The sequence below is a fragment of the Triturus cristatus genome, chromosome 7 (genome assembly GCF_964204655.1).
Source record: "Triturus cristatus chromosome 7, aTriCri1.1, whole genome shotgun sequence".
Taxonomy (NCBI): Eukaryota; Metazoa; Chordata; class Amphibia; order Caudata; family Salamandridae; genus Triturus; species Triturus cristatus.
The window spans coordinates 1,560,144,460-1,560,159,588 of record NC_140590.1 but is presented as its reverse complement, the minus strand read 5'-3'; the positions used below and the strand labels follow the sequence as shown (position 1 = coordinate 1,560,159,588).

The window sequence follows — 15,129 nt, the reverse complement described above, 5'->3', positions numbered from 1 at the left end:
AGAAAGAATAGGAGTATCTAAGGGATCTTCCGTTATGTCAACAGTAAGAGGTGACCTGGATAAAAAAATCAGCCATCACATTTTCCTTACCCGGTAGGTACTCCACTTTAAAATAAAAAATTTCCAGCCCCAGAACCCATTTAGCTGTTCTGGGAGATTCACAGTGTACTTTCTTTGGAGAAAAAATGTAAGTTAGCGGCTTATGGTCCGTACGGACCGTGAACTTACACCCCCATAGAAAAAACTTGAAATGGTTAATAGCCCAGCTTCTCTCTCAATCACCGAATAGTTCCGTTCGGACTGACTGAGAGTGCGGGTGACGAAGGCAATAATGGTCTCTTCATGGTCCCCTTTCTGTGACAGTATTGCCCCTAGGCCTTTGTTCGAAGCATCAGTGCTTAAAATTGTTTTCTTCCTATGGTCAAAAGGGCCTAAAGCACGTGAACCTATGATTTCTTTCTTTAAGTTAATCACAGACTCACAGTGCTTCTTTTCCCATATGAATTCTTGCTTAGACTTCAACAGTTCGCGTAAACTGTCGCATTTCTCAGCGAATCTTGGGATGAACTTAGCCATGTACTCCACCAGGCCTAATAAGGACTTTAACTCTTCTTTGCTCGAGGGGAAGGGTGCATCTTCCACAGCTTGAATTAAACTAAGCTTGGGTCTAATCCCTTCAAAAGACAAATTGTGACCTAGATAATCGACCTCCGGTACTTTTATTTTACATTTTTCTCTTTTTACGGTCAATCCCGCATCTGACAGCCTGGCACATACCTTCCTAAACACTGAGTCATGTTCCTCTTCATTGGCCCCATAGACTAGCACATCATTTTGGAAACACATACTATTCGGGATGCCCTCCAGTACCTTTTGCATCATTTTTTGAAAAACAGCGGCCGCTGAAGCAAGGCCGAAAGGCATCCTTCTGAACATGAATGTGCCAAATGGGGAAGAGAACGCGGTCAAAGGTCTGGACTCCGGGTGGAGCTCAACTTGATAATAAGCCATAGACAGGTCAATGACAGAGAAAAATTTAGCTCTTCCCATCGTGCTCAGCATTTCGATAATGTTGGGAAGAGGGAACCGCTCCACCCAAATGTTCTCATTTAGGCTGCGTAAGTCGATGCACAGGCGGATGCCTTGCCCATTCCCCTTGGACGTGATGACAATGGAGGCTAACCACTCCGAAGCGTCAATAGGTTTTATGACACCTAAATGACATAGTTTGTCCAGTTCATCTTTTAATGGTTGTCTTAGAAGTAGAGGAACTTGGCGAGTTTTGTGCACAACCGGTTTTGCCCCTTGTTTTACCTTTATCTTATGTTGGAATTGCTTCAATAGGCCAAGATCATCAGAGAAAAAGCGTGGAAACGCGTCACAGAGGGAACTTCTCAAATTCACATCTTTGACAAGAATGACCTGATCTTCACTGTTGGGGTCAAGAATAATACCAAGTTCCCTTTGATGTTTCCAACCTAGGAGGTTAGAGCCCTTGCTTACCAGATATACTTTTCCAAACGTGGATCTCCCTTTGAAGTTTATTTGCGTTTCCATCATGCCTACTAATGGAATGGGATCCCTAGTGTAACCATGTGGTGTGATGTCAGGTTTACTTATTGTCATGGCCCAATCATCTTGAACTTTCCTGTAATCCTCCATACTTAATAAAGTGAAAGGAGAGCATGAATCTGCACACATTTCAAAGGAACTGTCATTTAGTAGGATGGTGCATTTAGGGTACTCTGCGACAGTGCCGCCACCTGAATTTTTCACTTGAAAAACAAACTTAAGTTGGTCATCATTACCGTCATTGATGGCTTTAATTTGACTATTGTCTCTATCTCTGCACACCCTTGCTAAATGTCCCCTTCTGTTGCATTTGTTACAGTGGGCGTTACGAGCAGTGCAGACGGGGTTGTTTGCTAAATGGTTATTACTCCCACATCTATAACACTTAAGATCAGAATGTGCTCTTATAGGTTTGTCAGATGGTACCCCTTTACTTTTGACTTTCAAAACACTATTTGTGGGAACATCAGATTGTACAACGGCCACCACTTCCTCAGAAATCTTTATTTCCCTCATACACTTTGCGGTATGCTCAATGGATTGAGCTATAGATATAGCTTCTTCCAACGTGGGATTTTTAGAAAGTAACTTTTCTTGTATCTTGCTGTTGCATGTACATCTTACTAACTGATCACGTATAAGGGAGTCATTGAGATCACCAAAATCACATCTTTGGGTTAAGCCTCTTAGGGCCGCTATATAGTTCTTCACAGATTCACTCTTGCCTTGGACGCGACTGAAAAATTTATGGCGTTCTAAAACAACGTTAATTTTGTCTCCAAAGTAGCTCCCTAACTTTAACAACATGACATCATACACATCCAGGTTGTCTTCCTCTTCGAGATCCGGTTCAGGCAGGGTCTCAAACACTTTGCGACCATGAACACCCAGATTATGAAGGAGAATGTGCTGCTTACGTAATGCAGAAAATCTCTCTCCCCCCATGGCAATAAGATAAGATTCGAATAATTTAGTCCATTCCTTCCAATGTATATCTGGATCACCACATTCGTTCAAAAATGAGGGGGGTTGACAGATGCCAGGTGCGCCCATACTGAGGAAGAGGGGAATAACTATCTCCACCACAGAATTGAAGGATAGAGTTGCCGCAAGCACAGAGCAAGGTCCACAATGGGTGGAATCCAGAGGCTGACTTCCCAATTATTGTGACAGCAGACTGAATGGGTAGCACATGAAGAGCGCAGAAAGGAACAAGTATCCCCAAAGTCAATGGCTAGCTGGTGTACAAGTGAATGCGCTTTTCAGTAAAGGACAAAAAGATATTACGCAAAAAAAAAAAATTATCAATATGGATAGGCTTGTAGCAGCAAAGTCAGCCAGTAGGTACAGGAGAAGGAATAGTGCTCCCACGAAGACGGAGCAAGCAGGCACACTACAATAAATAAGGACGTTTCGCCTCACCGTCTGTTAGTCCGAAACAAGCCCCCCGTTCTTCAATCAGGCTGCCCTATGCAGGAACCGCAGGCGAGGCTGGTCATGAGAAGAGGTTCCGCCCGCTGGGGGCGTAGGGGACGCCCAGGAACCACGTAGCCGGCGCTAATGCCGGAAGGGCAGACGAAAAGCGGAAGAGCTGGAGCCCGCCAAAGGAAACACTTGGAAGGCGTTCTGTGAGGCGAATCTGGAGTCGGCATTAATTGAAGACGCTACAGCTGAAGATGACATCCATCCGCCAGGACCGAAGAAGGAATTCCTCCCGCTCACTTGTGGAGAGCATCAGCTGGCGTTCAGTGAGGCGAATTTTGAGCCGGCAGTGGTGATAGGCAACGCTCGCCCCAGGCAAAGCAAACTGAGAGCTCCTCAGCGAATCTGAATACGGCAGTGGTAACAGGCAGCGCTCTCCCGGCAAGCAATCTGAGGAGACTGGACATGCGAAAATCCTCAGGAATCCGCTACCATGTCAGAAGGGCAGATCCCAACGGCTACAGCCCGTTAATAGGACGCTGCGGCTGGAGGTGACACCATCCACAGGAAAGAAGTAGCAATTTTCCTCCTGCACACTTATGGAGAGCAGCAGAAAAAGGGGGAGATGGCCTGACCTGTCCCCCTTACAGGATCGTCGCCAGTATTGTAAGTAAACTAATACGCTCAGTAACATGTGAAGAATCTTTATTCCAAGCCATCCGCTCTCCAAATCAACAAGGTACTGTCAACGTTCTAAGGTAAGCTCCAGGACAGACTAACAAGAGAGGAAGGGAAGGGGTGGACGGAAGGTACCAAGAGGAGGTAAACAGCGGTTAATTACAACAGGTCTGTATTCCAATAGCAGTTATTGAAGAAAAACAGCATCATCTGCATAAAGCAGATCTGCTAAAATTAAATTCCCTATGATCGGCAAGTCCCTCCCTTGTTTAAGTAAAATTGATACATGGTGGTCAGCATAGGGAGGTTAAAATACATCCCAGTCGGACGCCCGTTTGCAGACCAAAGTGCTGAGTGTATTCTCCTCCCTCGCCAATACTTGACTGACGCTGTTACATTGTGGTGCAAACCCCTCAATAACCAGATAATATCCCACTTTACCCTAACGGAATCAGGTATAGTCCAGACTTTATCTTTGTTCACTCTATCAAATGCTGGACTTAGATCCATAAAGGCCAGGTGAATGATTCCTTTTTTACCACAGTGTATCTTGAGGCAACCAAGTTTTTGATTTCTGAGGACCCCCACTTACTCATTACTGGAACCAAGGGACCCCCCTACTTAATCAATGTTGGAATCTGGGGAGCCCCACTAAGTAATTAATGGAAACCGTGGACCCCGCTCTAAGCATCTTTGATAATTTGAACCGCAAAACAATACACAATAAATAAAGAAACAAGCATTCATCACACTAATACAGAAAAAATATAAAATATTGTATCTAATTCCCAAACAAATTAAAAAAAAAAAAAAATCAAAAAAGTAATTTTAATATGAAGGCTGGAGCATTTCTAAATTGAATTGAGGTCACACATCGTCCATACTGTACTCTGTTTGAGGCACATGCAATTCCCACGAATCAGTCTGAGGATACTAGCTTCATTTTTAGCTTCCAATTTTAAATTCCTCGACATGTACAGAATGTTTTACATTTTTCAAATGCACATTTAGCATTTTTATTTATATACACTTTATTAATCTGTTAGCATCATACAAATTTCGTAGCAGTCAATGCCCCCGGATTAGGCTTTGCGGTCCCCTATGAGTCACAGGTTAAAAACTACTGGGTTAAGGCATTGGTTGACCGTCCCGCGACCAGCTCTAAATTCATATTGTATATTGGATAGAGCATTATATTCCTTAGCCCAGAGATGTATATGGTGTAAAACCACTCATCTGAGAAATTATACTTCAGAATCGACTAAAGAGAGAGGTCACTAACAAAAGGGGTCTTCCCTAAAGCCCTTTTTAAACAAGGGAATGATCACCGAGTGAGACCAAGATGCTGGCATCCACAGTTTTACAGCTGTGTTAAGATGTTGCGTGACCAAAGGATGCCCATAGATCAACACTGGATTTAAAAAGATCAGCTGGGACCCCATCTGGGTCAGGGGCTTTATTTTTCAGCAGAGCAGTGATTGCATCACTCACCTCCTCGCATTGAAATTCTAATTTTGTTCGCCCATCAGGCAACAAAGGAGCAAAATTGCAATCCTAGTCAGTATAAATAGTAGCAAAATTCTTAACCCATGTGTCAGCAGACATCTAGGAGACAGCTTGGAGCATGGGAGGAGTTAAACAGCGGCTGATTCGCAATAGACCAGAACATGCTACTATCATTTTTAACGTAGCCTGAACTTAGTTCCTCACAAGCCTCATGTGTAGTATTTGTTTCCTTCCCCTAAGGGCTATCTTGTAGCCTACCTGACCAGAAGTAATTAATACATTATATGTAAGAGTTTGCTTCAGTGACAGCTTTAATTCTTGATGGGCACTAGTGCAGAAATGGTGAAACCACCCTTTGGGTGAAGGGTGAGAAGCTTTAAGAGGCCTAGACAGCAGGGACTTAATTGCTGTAAAAACTGATTGATAATAGGGCAGAATCATATTTTCAGGCGAGCCTTCTTTAAACAAGCCTCGAACTCTTATGCACTAAGCTGGATCAATTTAGAGTAAAAAACATCATGCAAAATCCGGTCCCTTTCAATTCTCAGCCCCTGGACCCGTAGTGTAACCACATAATTAAAGTTGAATAACTTCCTATTGGAATCAATCCCCCACTCAAACAGGTTAGTCAAGGGATTGTAGTCATTACGACCATCCCTTAGAACCTTGAACACCCTGGCAGAATGACGCAGCGTTGAGCAGACAAAAACAAAGTTTAAAACTGACATATTTCCTCGACCAGTAAAAGTAGGGTGCAAAAGGGACCCAAAGGGTCAGAATGTCTAAATGATTAAATTCACCAAATCCCTCTGTTTAGAAGGTTTAAAATGTCATGGAATGATAGAATCACAATCAACAGGGCGCTATCTAAAATAGGGCAACGCTCACACAATCAAAAATTAAAATCACCTATCAGCATAACAGAAAAATGTTATTACATGATTTTTTTGTTTAAATCCTTAAAAACCTGATAAGATCATACAAATGACAATCGGGGTCGGAATAAAATGTTGAAATGTAAAAGTTAAAAATTAATAAATTGCCAGTTTTGGAAAAATGCACTAAAGCAAGGTTGTGGGAACTGGTGTCCAGTGAAACACATTGACAATCCAGCCGCAAAGCAATTAAGCTCAGAAGGACACCCTTGGCCCTTCCATGTGCGTCTGCAATGGCAGGGATAAAAAAAGAATTGCATCCATACAGTGCACACCAGTTATCAACATCCCATGTCAACTGCAGACTGATAATATAAAATCCCTTTAAGAAATTACACCACTGGGGGTCCTCCCTTTTCCCCCAACACACCAGCATTGTTTCAACTCAAAACCCAGACAAATTCAAAACGATAGTTGCACTAGTAGAAACAGATTCAGTAGAGCGGGGAATTTGCAGACAATCGAAATTCTCCACACTGATCAAGACATTAATCTGTTGGTCACATAAAATAGAGATTCCACTATCTGGATCCTTGAGTGCCAGGCTCTCCTTCAAATGCGGGCCACCACCAGAGCTAGGTAGAGCTTGCATCCTATTAAAAAAACACACAAGGGCCCATCTTAATTTGTGATCAATCTCTCAGAAGGAGGCCAGCAGAAAAAGCATTGCTGAAGTTCACCACAAAACAATCCCCATCAAAAGATTTGGGCATCTACCTATCCCAGAGACTCCTCTGACCAAGTTAATTTTGGGAAACAGTGATTGACCTCAACCCAGTCGCCTGTTAAGCCACTGTACAACCTTCTTTCCAATCTGCAAATAGATTCTTCCCCTTTGCTCCTTGGAGGGATGGAGGGTGTAGGTTGTCCAAAAAGAGCACATAGAGAGTGGCGGATGGTGGCAAATAGAGAACTGATTGCTCTAGTGAATTCTTACACTGTCTCAGTATGACCCTCATGTCCGGTGTGATTATCAAACCTCCCAGGGTGCACTGCTAGCATTTCCTGAGCAATGAAAGACATTTGATTGGTAGCTTGACCCTGCAGAGCATTAGAATGGCCAACTCTGACCGCTGGGAGTCTCCCTCGAAAGCCATCCATGTGGATAGAGTATGCTAGAAGACCAGTAGCAGGGGGATTGGTGTCATTCTGAGGGGATGTAACACCCTGGGTCTGCTTCCCACTAAAACCTGAAGAGGGAGCTACTAGGTTCTAATTCAAGTTTAACACAAGGAGATGATGGATGGAGTGCTGAAACTATTCAGACACTCACCCCAGTCACAGATCTGGGTTGAATCCATCATCATTCTTTAGCACAATTCGCCACCCCAGTTCAGACCCAGCCATATGCAAATCAGTCTTGACCGTGTTCCTCATGGGAACAGTCCAGCCCGAACTGCCAAGCCAGGTCTTCCCTGAACAGTAAACAAGCATCCTGCGACCGGTGTCAGGGTAATACCCTCATCAGCCCAAGCTAGCTTGAATCCAGTGGCTCAGTGAGCAAGGGACCCACGTATGGGCATACCCTGACAACTTAGGGCGAACAAAGCAGACACAAGAAGATGACGTACGTAGTGCTGAAACTTTTCAGACACTCACCCCCAGTCGCAGATCTGGGTTGAATCCATCATCATTCTTTAGCACACTTTGCCACCCCAGTTCAGACCCAGCCATATGCAAATCAGTCTTGACTGTGTTCCTCATGGGAACAGTCCAGCCCGAACTGCCAAGCCAGGTCTTCCCTGGACCGGAAACAAGCATCCTGGGACCGGTTTCAGGCTGGACTGTTCCCAGGAGGAACAGGGTCAAGACTGATTTGGATTTGATGCATCATTTTGTTTCAGCAATAGTGGCCTCAGAGGGTTGATGTACCAAAACATGGGTATACTGGATGTTGGCATTCAATAACGGAACAGAGGCTGTGGTTAAAGCTGTAGTATTGGGGCCATTTAAGATGGTGATGCCCTCTCTGCAAGCAGTCAGCTATAACCCCATCAAATTAGAGGCTCAGCCTAGTTGTACCTCGACCGAAGTAATTTCTTCTGCGATCACGCCATCCGCAGAGGACAAATAAGGAAGAATAGAAGTGCTGGTGCGAGGGTGTTCATCTGTGGAATTAACCACACTAGTCAAATGAGGGGCGCAAACAAAAGGGAGCCCAGGGGGATGGCCAAGTCTGGTCTTAGGCAGGCACGTGCAGGCTGGCCCCCTCTTGGCCCGGTCTCTGCCAGGGCATGCGACCGGGTGTGTCCGGTGCCGAGGTGAAGACTTGCACTTAAAATGTGCCTTTCACCTCCTAGTCCTGAGGCAGAGAGGGCATTGAAGTCTCAGCCCTCTGGCTGCAGCAAAGCACCTGGGTATTCCATTAATAATCAGAATCAACATACCCAGATAACACATCATTATGCAGAAAACAGTTTAGAAATTCGGCCATCCAAACCACTCATAAAACAGATTAAATTAATTCATCCCCAATAGCTGGAATGAGTGTTTTCAGATTTAGCTAAATAAAATAAACACTTTCAGTCACATATGCTTAAACTACAGCATGATTTGCATGCGATCCATGCAGTGTGTCTCAGATAGAGTGTGCAGCCGTTTTAAAATTTCAAGACAGAGATCCATGACATTTATGTCACCCTATGATTGAGCTTTAGACATACAGAGCAGCAGCTTTCAGTCAGCTGTCAGCCCTGATGTGCCCTGCCTCAGTGGCTCAATGGGAAGGTTTTACTCCACTTACCAGTGGGTGGTAAAGGGGCCATCAAACGGGAAATCTTGCAAGGTCTCCCTGGCCGTCGACGCAATTTCTCTCCGGATGAAGTTGAAACAGTGTGCTGATGAATCTGCTGTCGCACGCAGGCCTCATCATTGGCTGGATTGTAGTCGCTGTCGTCTACAGGTTTTGGAGAGGGTAAAACATGAATATTAGGTATTACATTGGTTAAGGTGTTGCATCTGAAGACGGTGTGGAGAGGCAAAATTACCATCTGCATCATCAATGGCACCCGCATCTACTATATCATCCTCTTCTTCCTCCTCCTTCTCCACTTCTTCCTGATGTGGTGTATCTTTACTTTGGTGACCTTTCTTAGGCACACTTGCACCTGGAAGAAAAGAGAAAGATCAGACGAGCACCAGGATCCGTTCCCTTCAGACACCTGGAAAAGAGTATCAAGAGGCAAGTTAGAAGGTAAATGGAGAAACCAAAGAGACCCAGGAAGAAATTATGACATGTGGTTCAAGCCATGTGTTTTGCCTTCCTGGCTTGTGGGTCTTTCCTGGGAAGCAGCTCTGCCTGACCTTTTCTGCAAGGACCACCCCTCCAACCTACTTTTTGCTACATCAGATAGGGGGTGAAAAGGAGTTCATGACTAGGGTGGATGCTCAGAGGGCTTAGTTCACAAAGACAAAGTGGAGTGACAGAGAAGTGATCAACGCAAGCCTTTTTGTGCCTCACTACACCTAGATTGGTTTCACCGGTCTGTATTTGAAATATGCAACTCAAGAATGGGTGGTTGTAAGTTGGGCCACTTATTGAGTATAACTCAATAGTCTCATGAGCCTACACTTTTATGCTCTCTTTAACACCATGCACTTGTATGTCGATTACACTTTTCTGATACTTCCCCATGTCTTTATACAATAGTGCAACACAGTCTGCACTGAATAATACTCATGCTATTCATTGTCTGCATTCATCAGATCAATTATATGTCTTAGGCCTTACTTTTCTTTCTTATCTGGCACATATGATTCTGTGTATGTGCATCTCTGTTGTTCATGTAATCGTAAATATATTGATGGCCAGAGTTAGGGTTTCATAGAGAGCACCAGCCTTATCTTTAATGATTTTTTTTCAGTTTTAAGTACTGAAAGATTTACTTTTTTTCTCTCCCAGCATAGTCTCACTGGTTAGCAGAAGTACTGTTTTCATGGCTATACTACTGTAATAATTAACATCTATCTGCAGATCATACCTATGTGTCTACCGCATGCTGCTAAACTGTAGCCATCCACAATTTCACTAAACAGAAAAGCTTAAAAATGCAGCCCTAGTATCTGCATCACAGTAGCAAAAAAGTGTGATTTAAATTCTCTTGTAATGCCCCCTAGGCATTCCATCACCAAGGCCTTTTCTTAGTGATTTGTACAGTAAATCTCAAAATGGGCCCTCTTTCAGAAGTGCCAAGTGACCATTTCTTGCGATTTTGCACTTAGTGCATCATTACAACATTTAGATAAGCACTGGGGTGGCGAGGAGGGGAGAACAGATGCAGTCTGACCTGCTGGGAAGTGCCGCTCCTTCATATGCCGGAAGAGTGTGTTCTTTGAAACGCTCTTGTACAGACACATTTTACACTTAAACTGTTGCACGACCACCACTTCCATCATGCCCTCCAAGTCCTGCAGATCTGGGTCTTCTGCGTCTCCAGCACTCCCTTGATTACGATTGTCCCTCTCACAGTTCTCCGGCCCGTCGCTAGGTTGATCAGGCTGGACTGGGATCAAGTGTTCTTCAATGTCGAACTGGTGAGAGGCACTGGCCGCTTCTGTTTCTTCAGAGTTGTCCAGGGAGGTGGAGGTGGGTCCCTCGGTTACAGCTTCTATTGCAAGGTGTGAGGATCCAATGAGAGATCCTAAAACAGAAAAGAGATTGAACAAAATAGAAACTCTATAAAAGGGCTATTGTGAGATAGGAAAGTGATTGAAACTATCACTGAAGAAATTCAGGGACACATAGGGGAGGTTGTTCAATTATGATGTGACGGAGATAAACACAAACCCCGAGTCTGTGTCCAGCGATATTGCTACAATTTGTGCATGCTTAAACCACGTAAACATTGAGCCCGGTGACTGTTTCCAAAAGCAACTCATTAAGAATTGTACTTTTTCATACAGACAATAGTGCAACCTTTCTTTCCATATGCTTCTTGTAGCATACAACCCTGCCTACCAGTAAGCCTGTAGCCAATAACTTCCCAGAACAAGTGACTTGCAATAGACTCACCATTTCTGCAATGTAAGTGCAGTGTCAACACACCTACACCCTTCTTAAAAATACCTCAATAGCGTCTACTTGCTTAACATACACATTAGATAAAGATTGAAGTGATGTTTTCTGATAACCAACTCACCATCATCAGGACCATGCAGAATAAGGTACCGGGTGGTTTCAGCAACTCCGCCTTCAGCACTTGACACTTCAATGCAGCCTAATAAGGGATAAGGGAGGCGGTAGAAGCAGCAGAGGCAGGAATACAGGTTTAAATGAAACGAGGGACACATACAATTAATAATACTGGGGGAAGAAGAAGAAACAGACAACACTGAAGGGATGGGTATCTTGGGATAGCAATAACGACTCAACAAGATGGTGCTATTAACATTACAGATTTAGAGGCTGAAAGGGAAAGCAATTACACCATATAATTATAAAATGGAGTAAAATTGAATTTAATAGGAACGTGTTCAGCCTCAGAAAGATGGATACAACTCATGGTCACTCTGTAAAGCTGGAAAAAGTGGTCCAATTCTAAGCACATCCTTTTTTTAGGTCTCGCCTGACCCAGCGCATGCGCTGGCCAGGCGAGACATTTAGTGGGTGGGTTTTGAAAGTGCTACCCACATTTTTGTGCAGGCTACAAGCTTGAGTGCACGACAGCGTGCACGCACACAGCTGCTCCCCGCATTCCCTCCTCCCTTCTCGCCCAGCCATCTGCCTTTCCTGCGCCTGCCTTCAGCACGATCTCCGCACCTCCCCCCGCTGCTGCGTGCGCATCCCTAGCGTGCTTTAGCACGTCATCGCGATCGCTATAACTTTTGCTTTCAGAGTGATCGCGATTGCGATGACTTTCGCTTTTACGGACGATGCTTGTAATTAACTTCCGCTGTAGAGTTTCCTGGAGGACCATTTCCCTCTGCACTTCCTAAGTGACCATAACATATGGAGTCACAGCTCTCTTGCTCGTTCCACTGTCTAGCTTGCAGCCCACCCTGAACTCCATGGCTCCCCACCCTGAACATGTTCGGTCTCTTTGGCTATTACGTTTTCTGCTGGTTTCTTGTGCTTTACGTTGTCGCTTTAATCTTCTGCTACCACTTGGTGTCTCTTTTACACTATCGTCGCTTACCTTCACCTCTGTGTCTCGTGTCCATTGCACTTCTTTGCAGTTTCAGTATGTGGCAAAATAATTTATAGACTGCTGAAGAATAAAATGGACACATTTGCTACATAAACTGCCCTGCAGCTCGAGTCCCTCTGCACTTCCTAAGTGACCATAACATATGGAGTCACAGCTCTCTTGCTCGTTCCACTGTCTAGCTTGCAGCCCACCCTGAACTCCGTGCCTCCCCACCCTGAACATGTTCGGTCTCTTTGGCTATTACTTTTTCTGCTGGTTTCTTGTGCTTTACATTGTCGTTTTCATCTTCTGCTACCACTTGGTGTCTCTTTTACATTATTGTCGCTTATGTTCACCTCTGTGTCTCGTGTCCATTGCACTTCTTTGCAGTTTCAGTATGTGGCAAAATTAATATAGACTGCTGAAGAATAAAATGGACACATTTGCTACATAAACTGCCCTGCAGCTCGAGGGGGTGTATGGGGGTTTAAAGAGTCCGTTTGAGCCCAGTCACATCTTTAAGGAGCATTGTTAGGAGAACTTAAAAACAAAAGCAGGATCCCTCTTTCGAACATATACAATGGCACTAAATGCATAAACCAGTAGCTACGTTGAACCAACATGTTATTTTAAAATATAAGAATGGATCAAAGTGCATTCAAGATAAACACATGCAGGTTGTCTTATTCGTGCAGTCTTTTCTTTGAAGTTAATTGTTTCTTCTTTGACCTGGCTCTAAAGGATGAGGCCAGCAAGTGAGTAATCTTTTATAACTGGAACTAGAAAAAAAGTGGCCTCCAGACTCCTGCTGCTTTGCAACGGTTAGCACAAGGTGATGAAATGCGGGTTTGGTTTCTGTGGTTTATAAGGATAAAATGAGTATTGGATGCATCACTAGCGTGGAAAAGGTTTCTTCAGGATTGGACATTTTTTATTTTATTTAAGTGCCATGATCAGCAAACCCGATGGTGGTGTGTTACCATCAAGTATTAATCAAGAGCTTGCAAAGTCTTATGGTTGCTTGAAGCTCCAAATAAAGGTTTCAGAACCAACCATAGGCTTTAAGAGTGACCCTGGTAACATTCAGTGGGTGCACATGGAACCAGGAGGCATTTTCTAGCTAGTTGTAGGGAGCTGTTAGGACGAATTGTGCTAGTTGGATCCGGCTCTTTAGTTTCGCAAAAAAAAACATTGGCCAAGCCAACAGGTCAGTCTTTTGGCTTGGTCAGTGCTTCTTTTGTTACGATTTTTGCATAGTTATTGTTGGGGAAGTTCCTAGGCCCTCGTCAATTTAAGAACCAAAAAAACAAGCATTGGCATAGCCAATAGGTCTCGCCTTTGGGACCTTATAAGTGTTTAGCCATGCAGCAGTTGATGTAAGGATATTGTGCTGCATAACTAAATACTTATAAGGTCCAAAAAGCGTGACCTATTGGCTATGCCAATGCTTGTTTTACATTGTTTATGGTTTGGGTCCCTTTAGATGTAGTGCTTAGAGGCTCCATTACCACCTATAATATCACAATGAATTCTTAAAGATGCTATTCCCGTTATGCCAATAAGGGACATGAAGCAAGATGCCTATCTTTGGAATAAAGTTTATTTTAATATTGTTTCTTACATCTCAAGGATCACTGCTAATTAATAGCCAACATTCTGGAGACTGGTACACAATTGACTTTGATGACCCTGGCAAGTTCTTTGATTTATACATGTAAACAATCACTGGAAGGGTGCATATGGGGGGGGGGGCAAAAAGGAATGGGTAGTTGAAGAAGAAACATGTTAGATTCAAAGGCAAAGTGGGGCAATAGCATACCAGAAAGGAATTACTGAGACATTTTGGTTGTGGGGGCGACTGAGACAGCCACTCACCTCGTATTATGTCTGATCCAATTGTAGACTCGATAATCCGGTCAATTGCAGCACCTAGATCTGAGGAGCTGCTGGATGTTGAGTCTGATACAATCATACACCCATCAGAAACCACACTGGAATGAACAAGGACATGTGGTGCCTCGGCAACCATAATGGACTGGGTGACTGTACAGACACTGGAAACGCTGGACTGGGCAACGGAAGAGGAGTCTGGGAGATAGGTAACAGAACTGGAGTCTGATGTCGAGCTAGTTTCAGACACCTGTTCCTAAAAAGACATAAATGAACAGAAATTTGCAGCAGGCAGTATGATAAAATAGGAAAACAAATAAAAAGACAGAGTGGCTACAAGGGCTGAAATGAGATGGAATGGACAGAGAAGGACAGGAAATCAAACTGACAGAAACAAGAGAGAAGGCTGAGACAGGGCGCAAAGAGAAGAGGAGACAAAAAAAAGAAGAGAGTAGAACCAAAAGGCATGGAAATAACACTGAGGGGAAAGGAATTGCAAATAAAAAAGATACAGAATAATGAAAGGATGGAAACAAAGAAAGGGTTTAGAGAAGGTAGAAAGGGAAGCAAATGGAATTCGAGGGGTAGAGAGGTGAGATGGTTTAAGGGAAGTGTGGGAGATGGGTGTAAAAGGTAACATGGGGTAATGACTGCACAAAAAGAGAAGAAAGTTGGATTAAGATGACACAGAAACAAACAAGACATAGGAAACTATAGGGAGAGTGAAAGAAGAAATAGAAACTGGAGGACACACTGCATAAAACCCAAGAGGGTTCCCACAAATCAATGCCTTTTATACAGATCTATTTCATTGATTTATACTGATAAAAAAGTTTTCACGGAAGCTATGAGGAACAGATTGACAAACATCGTTAGGTCTCTCATCCACCCTCATCAAAATGTCTACATACTGGGGGCGCAACCAGAAACAACATCAAGAGAGTCCATTATGCACTGGGACAAGCTGCACACGTTAGACTCCAGTGCTCTTCTTAAATTGG

The 15,129-nt window shown here is 43.8% G+C and overlaps 1 protein-coding gene across 4 annotated transcripts in view; it reads right to left on the bottom strand.

Annotated features, from left to right (window-relative positions):
- ZNF335 (zinc finger protein 335) overlaps window positions 1–15,129 on the bottom strand; it is a 357,780-nt gene that overhangs the window by 287,828 nt on the left and 54,823 nt on the right. For all 4 annotated transcript variants that reach the window (XM_085619363.1, XM_085619366.1, XM_085619364.1 and 1 more), the window contains 5 exons: window positions 14,114–14,384; window positions 11,252–11,329; window positions 10,400–10,753; window positions 9,101–9,220; window positions 8,857–9,009 (listed from right to left, as the gene is read on the bottom strand). In XM_085619363.1, coding sequence (XP_085475489.1) covers window positions 8,857–9,009; window positions 9,101–9,220; window positions 10,400–10,753; window positions 11,252–11,329; window positions 14,114–14,384 — 976 coding nt within the window. The remainder of the gene's footprint in view (window positions 1–8,856; window positions 9,010–9,100; window positions 9,221–10,399; window positions 10,754–11,251; window positions 11,330–14,113; window positions 14,385–15,129) is intronic.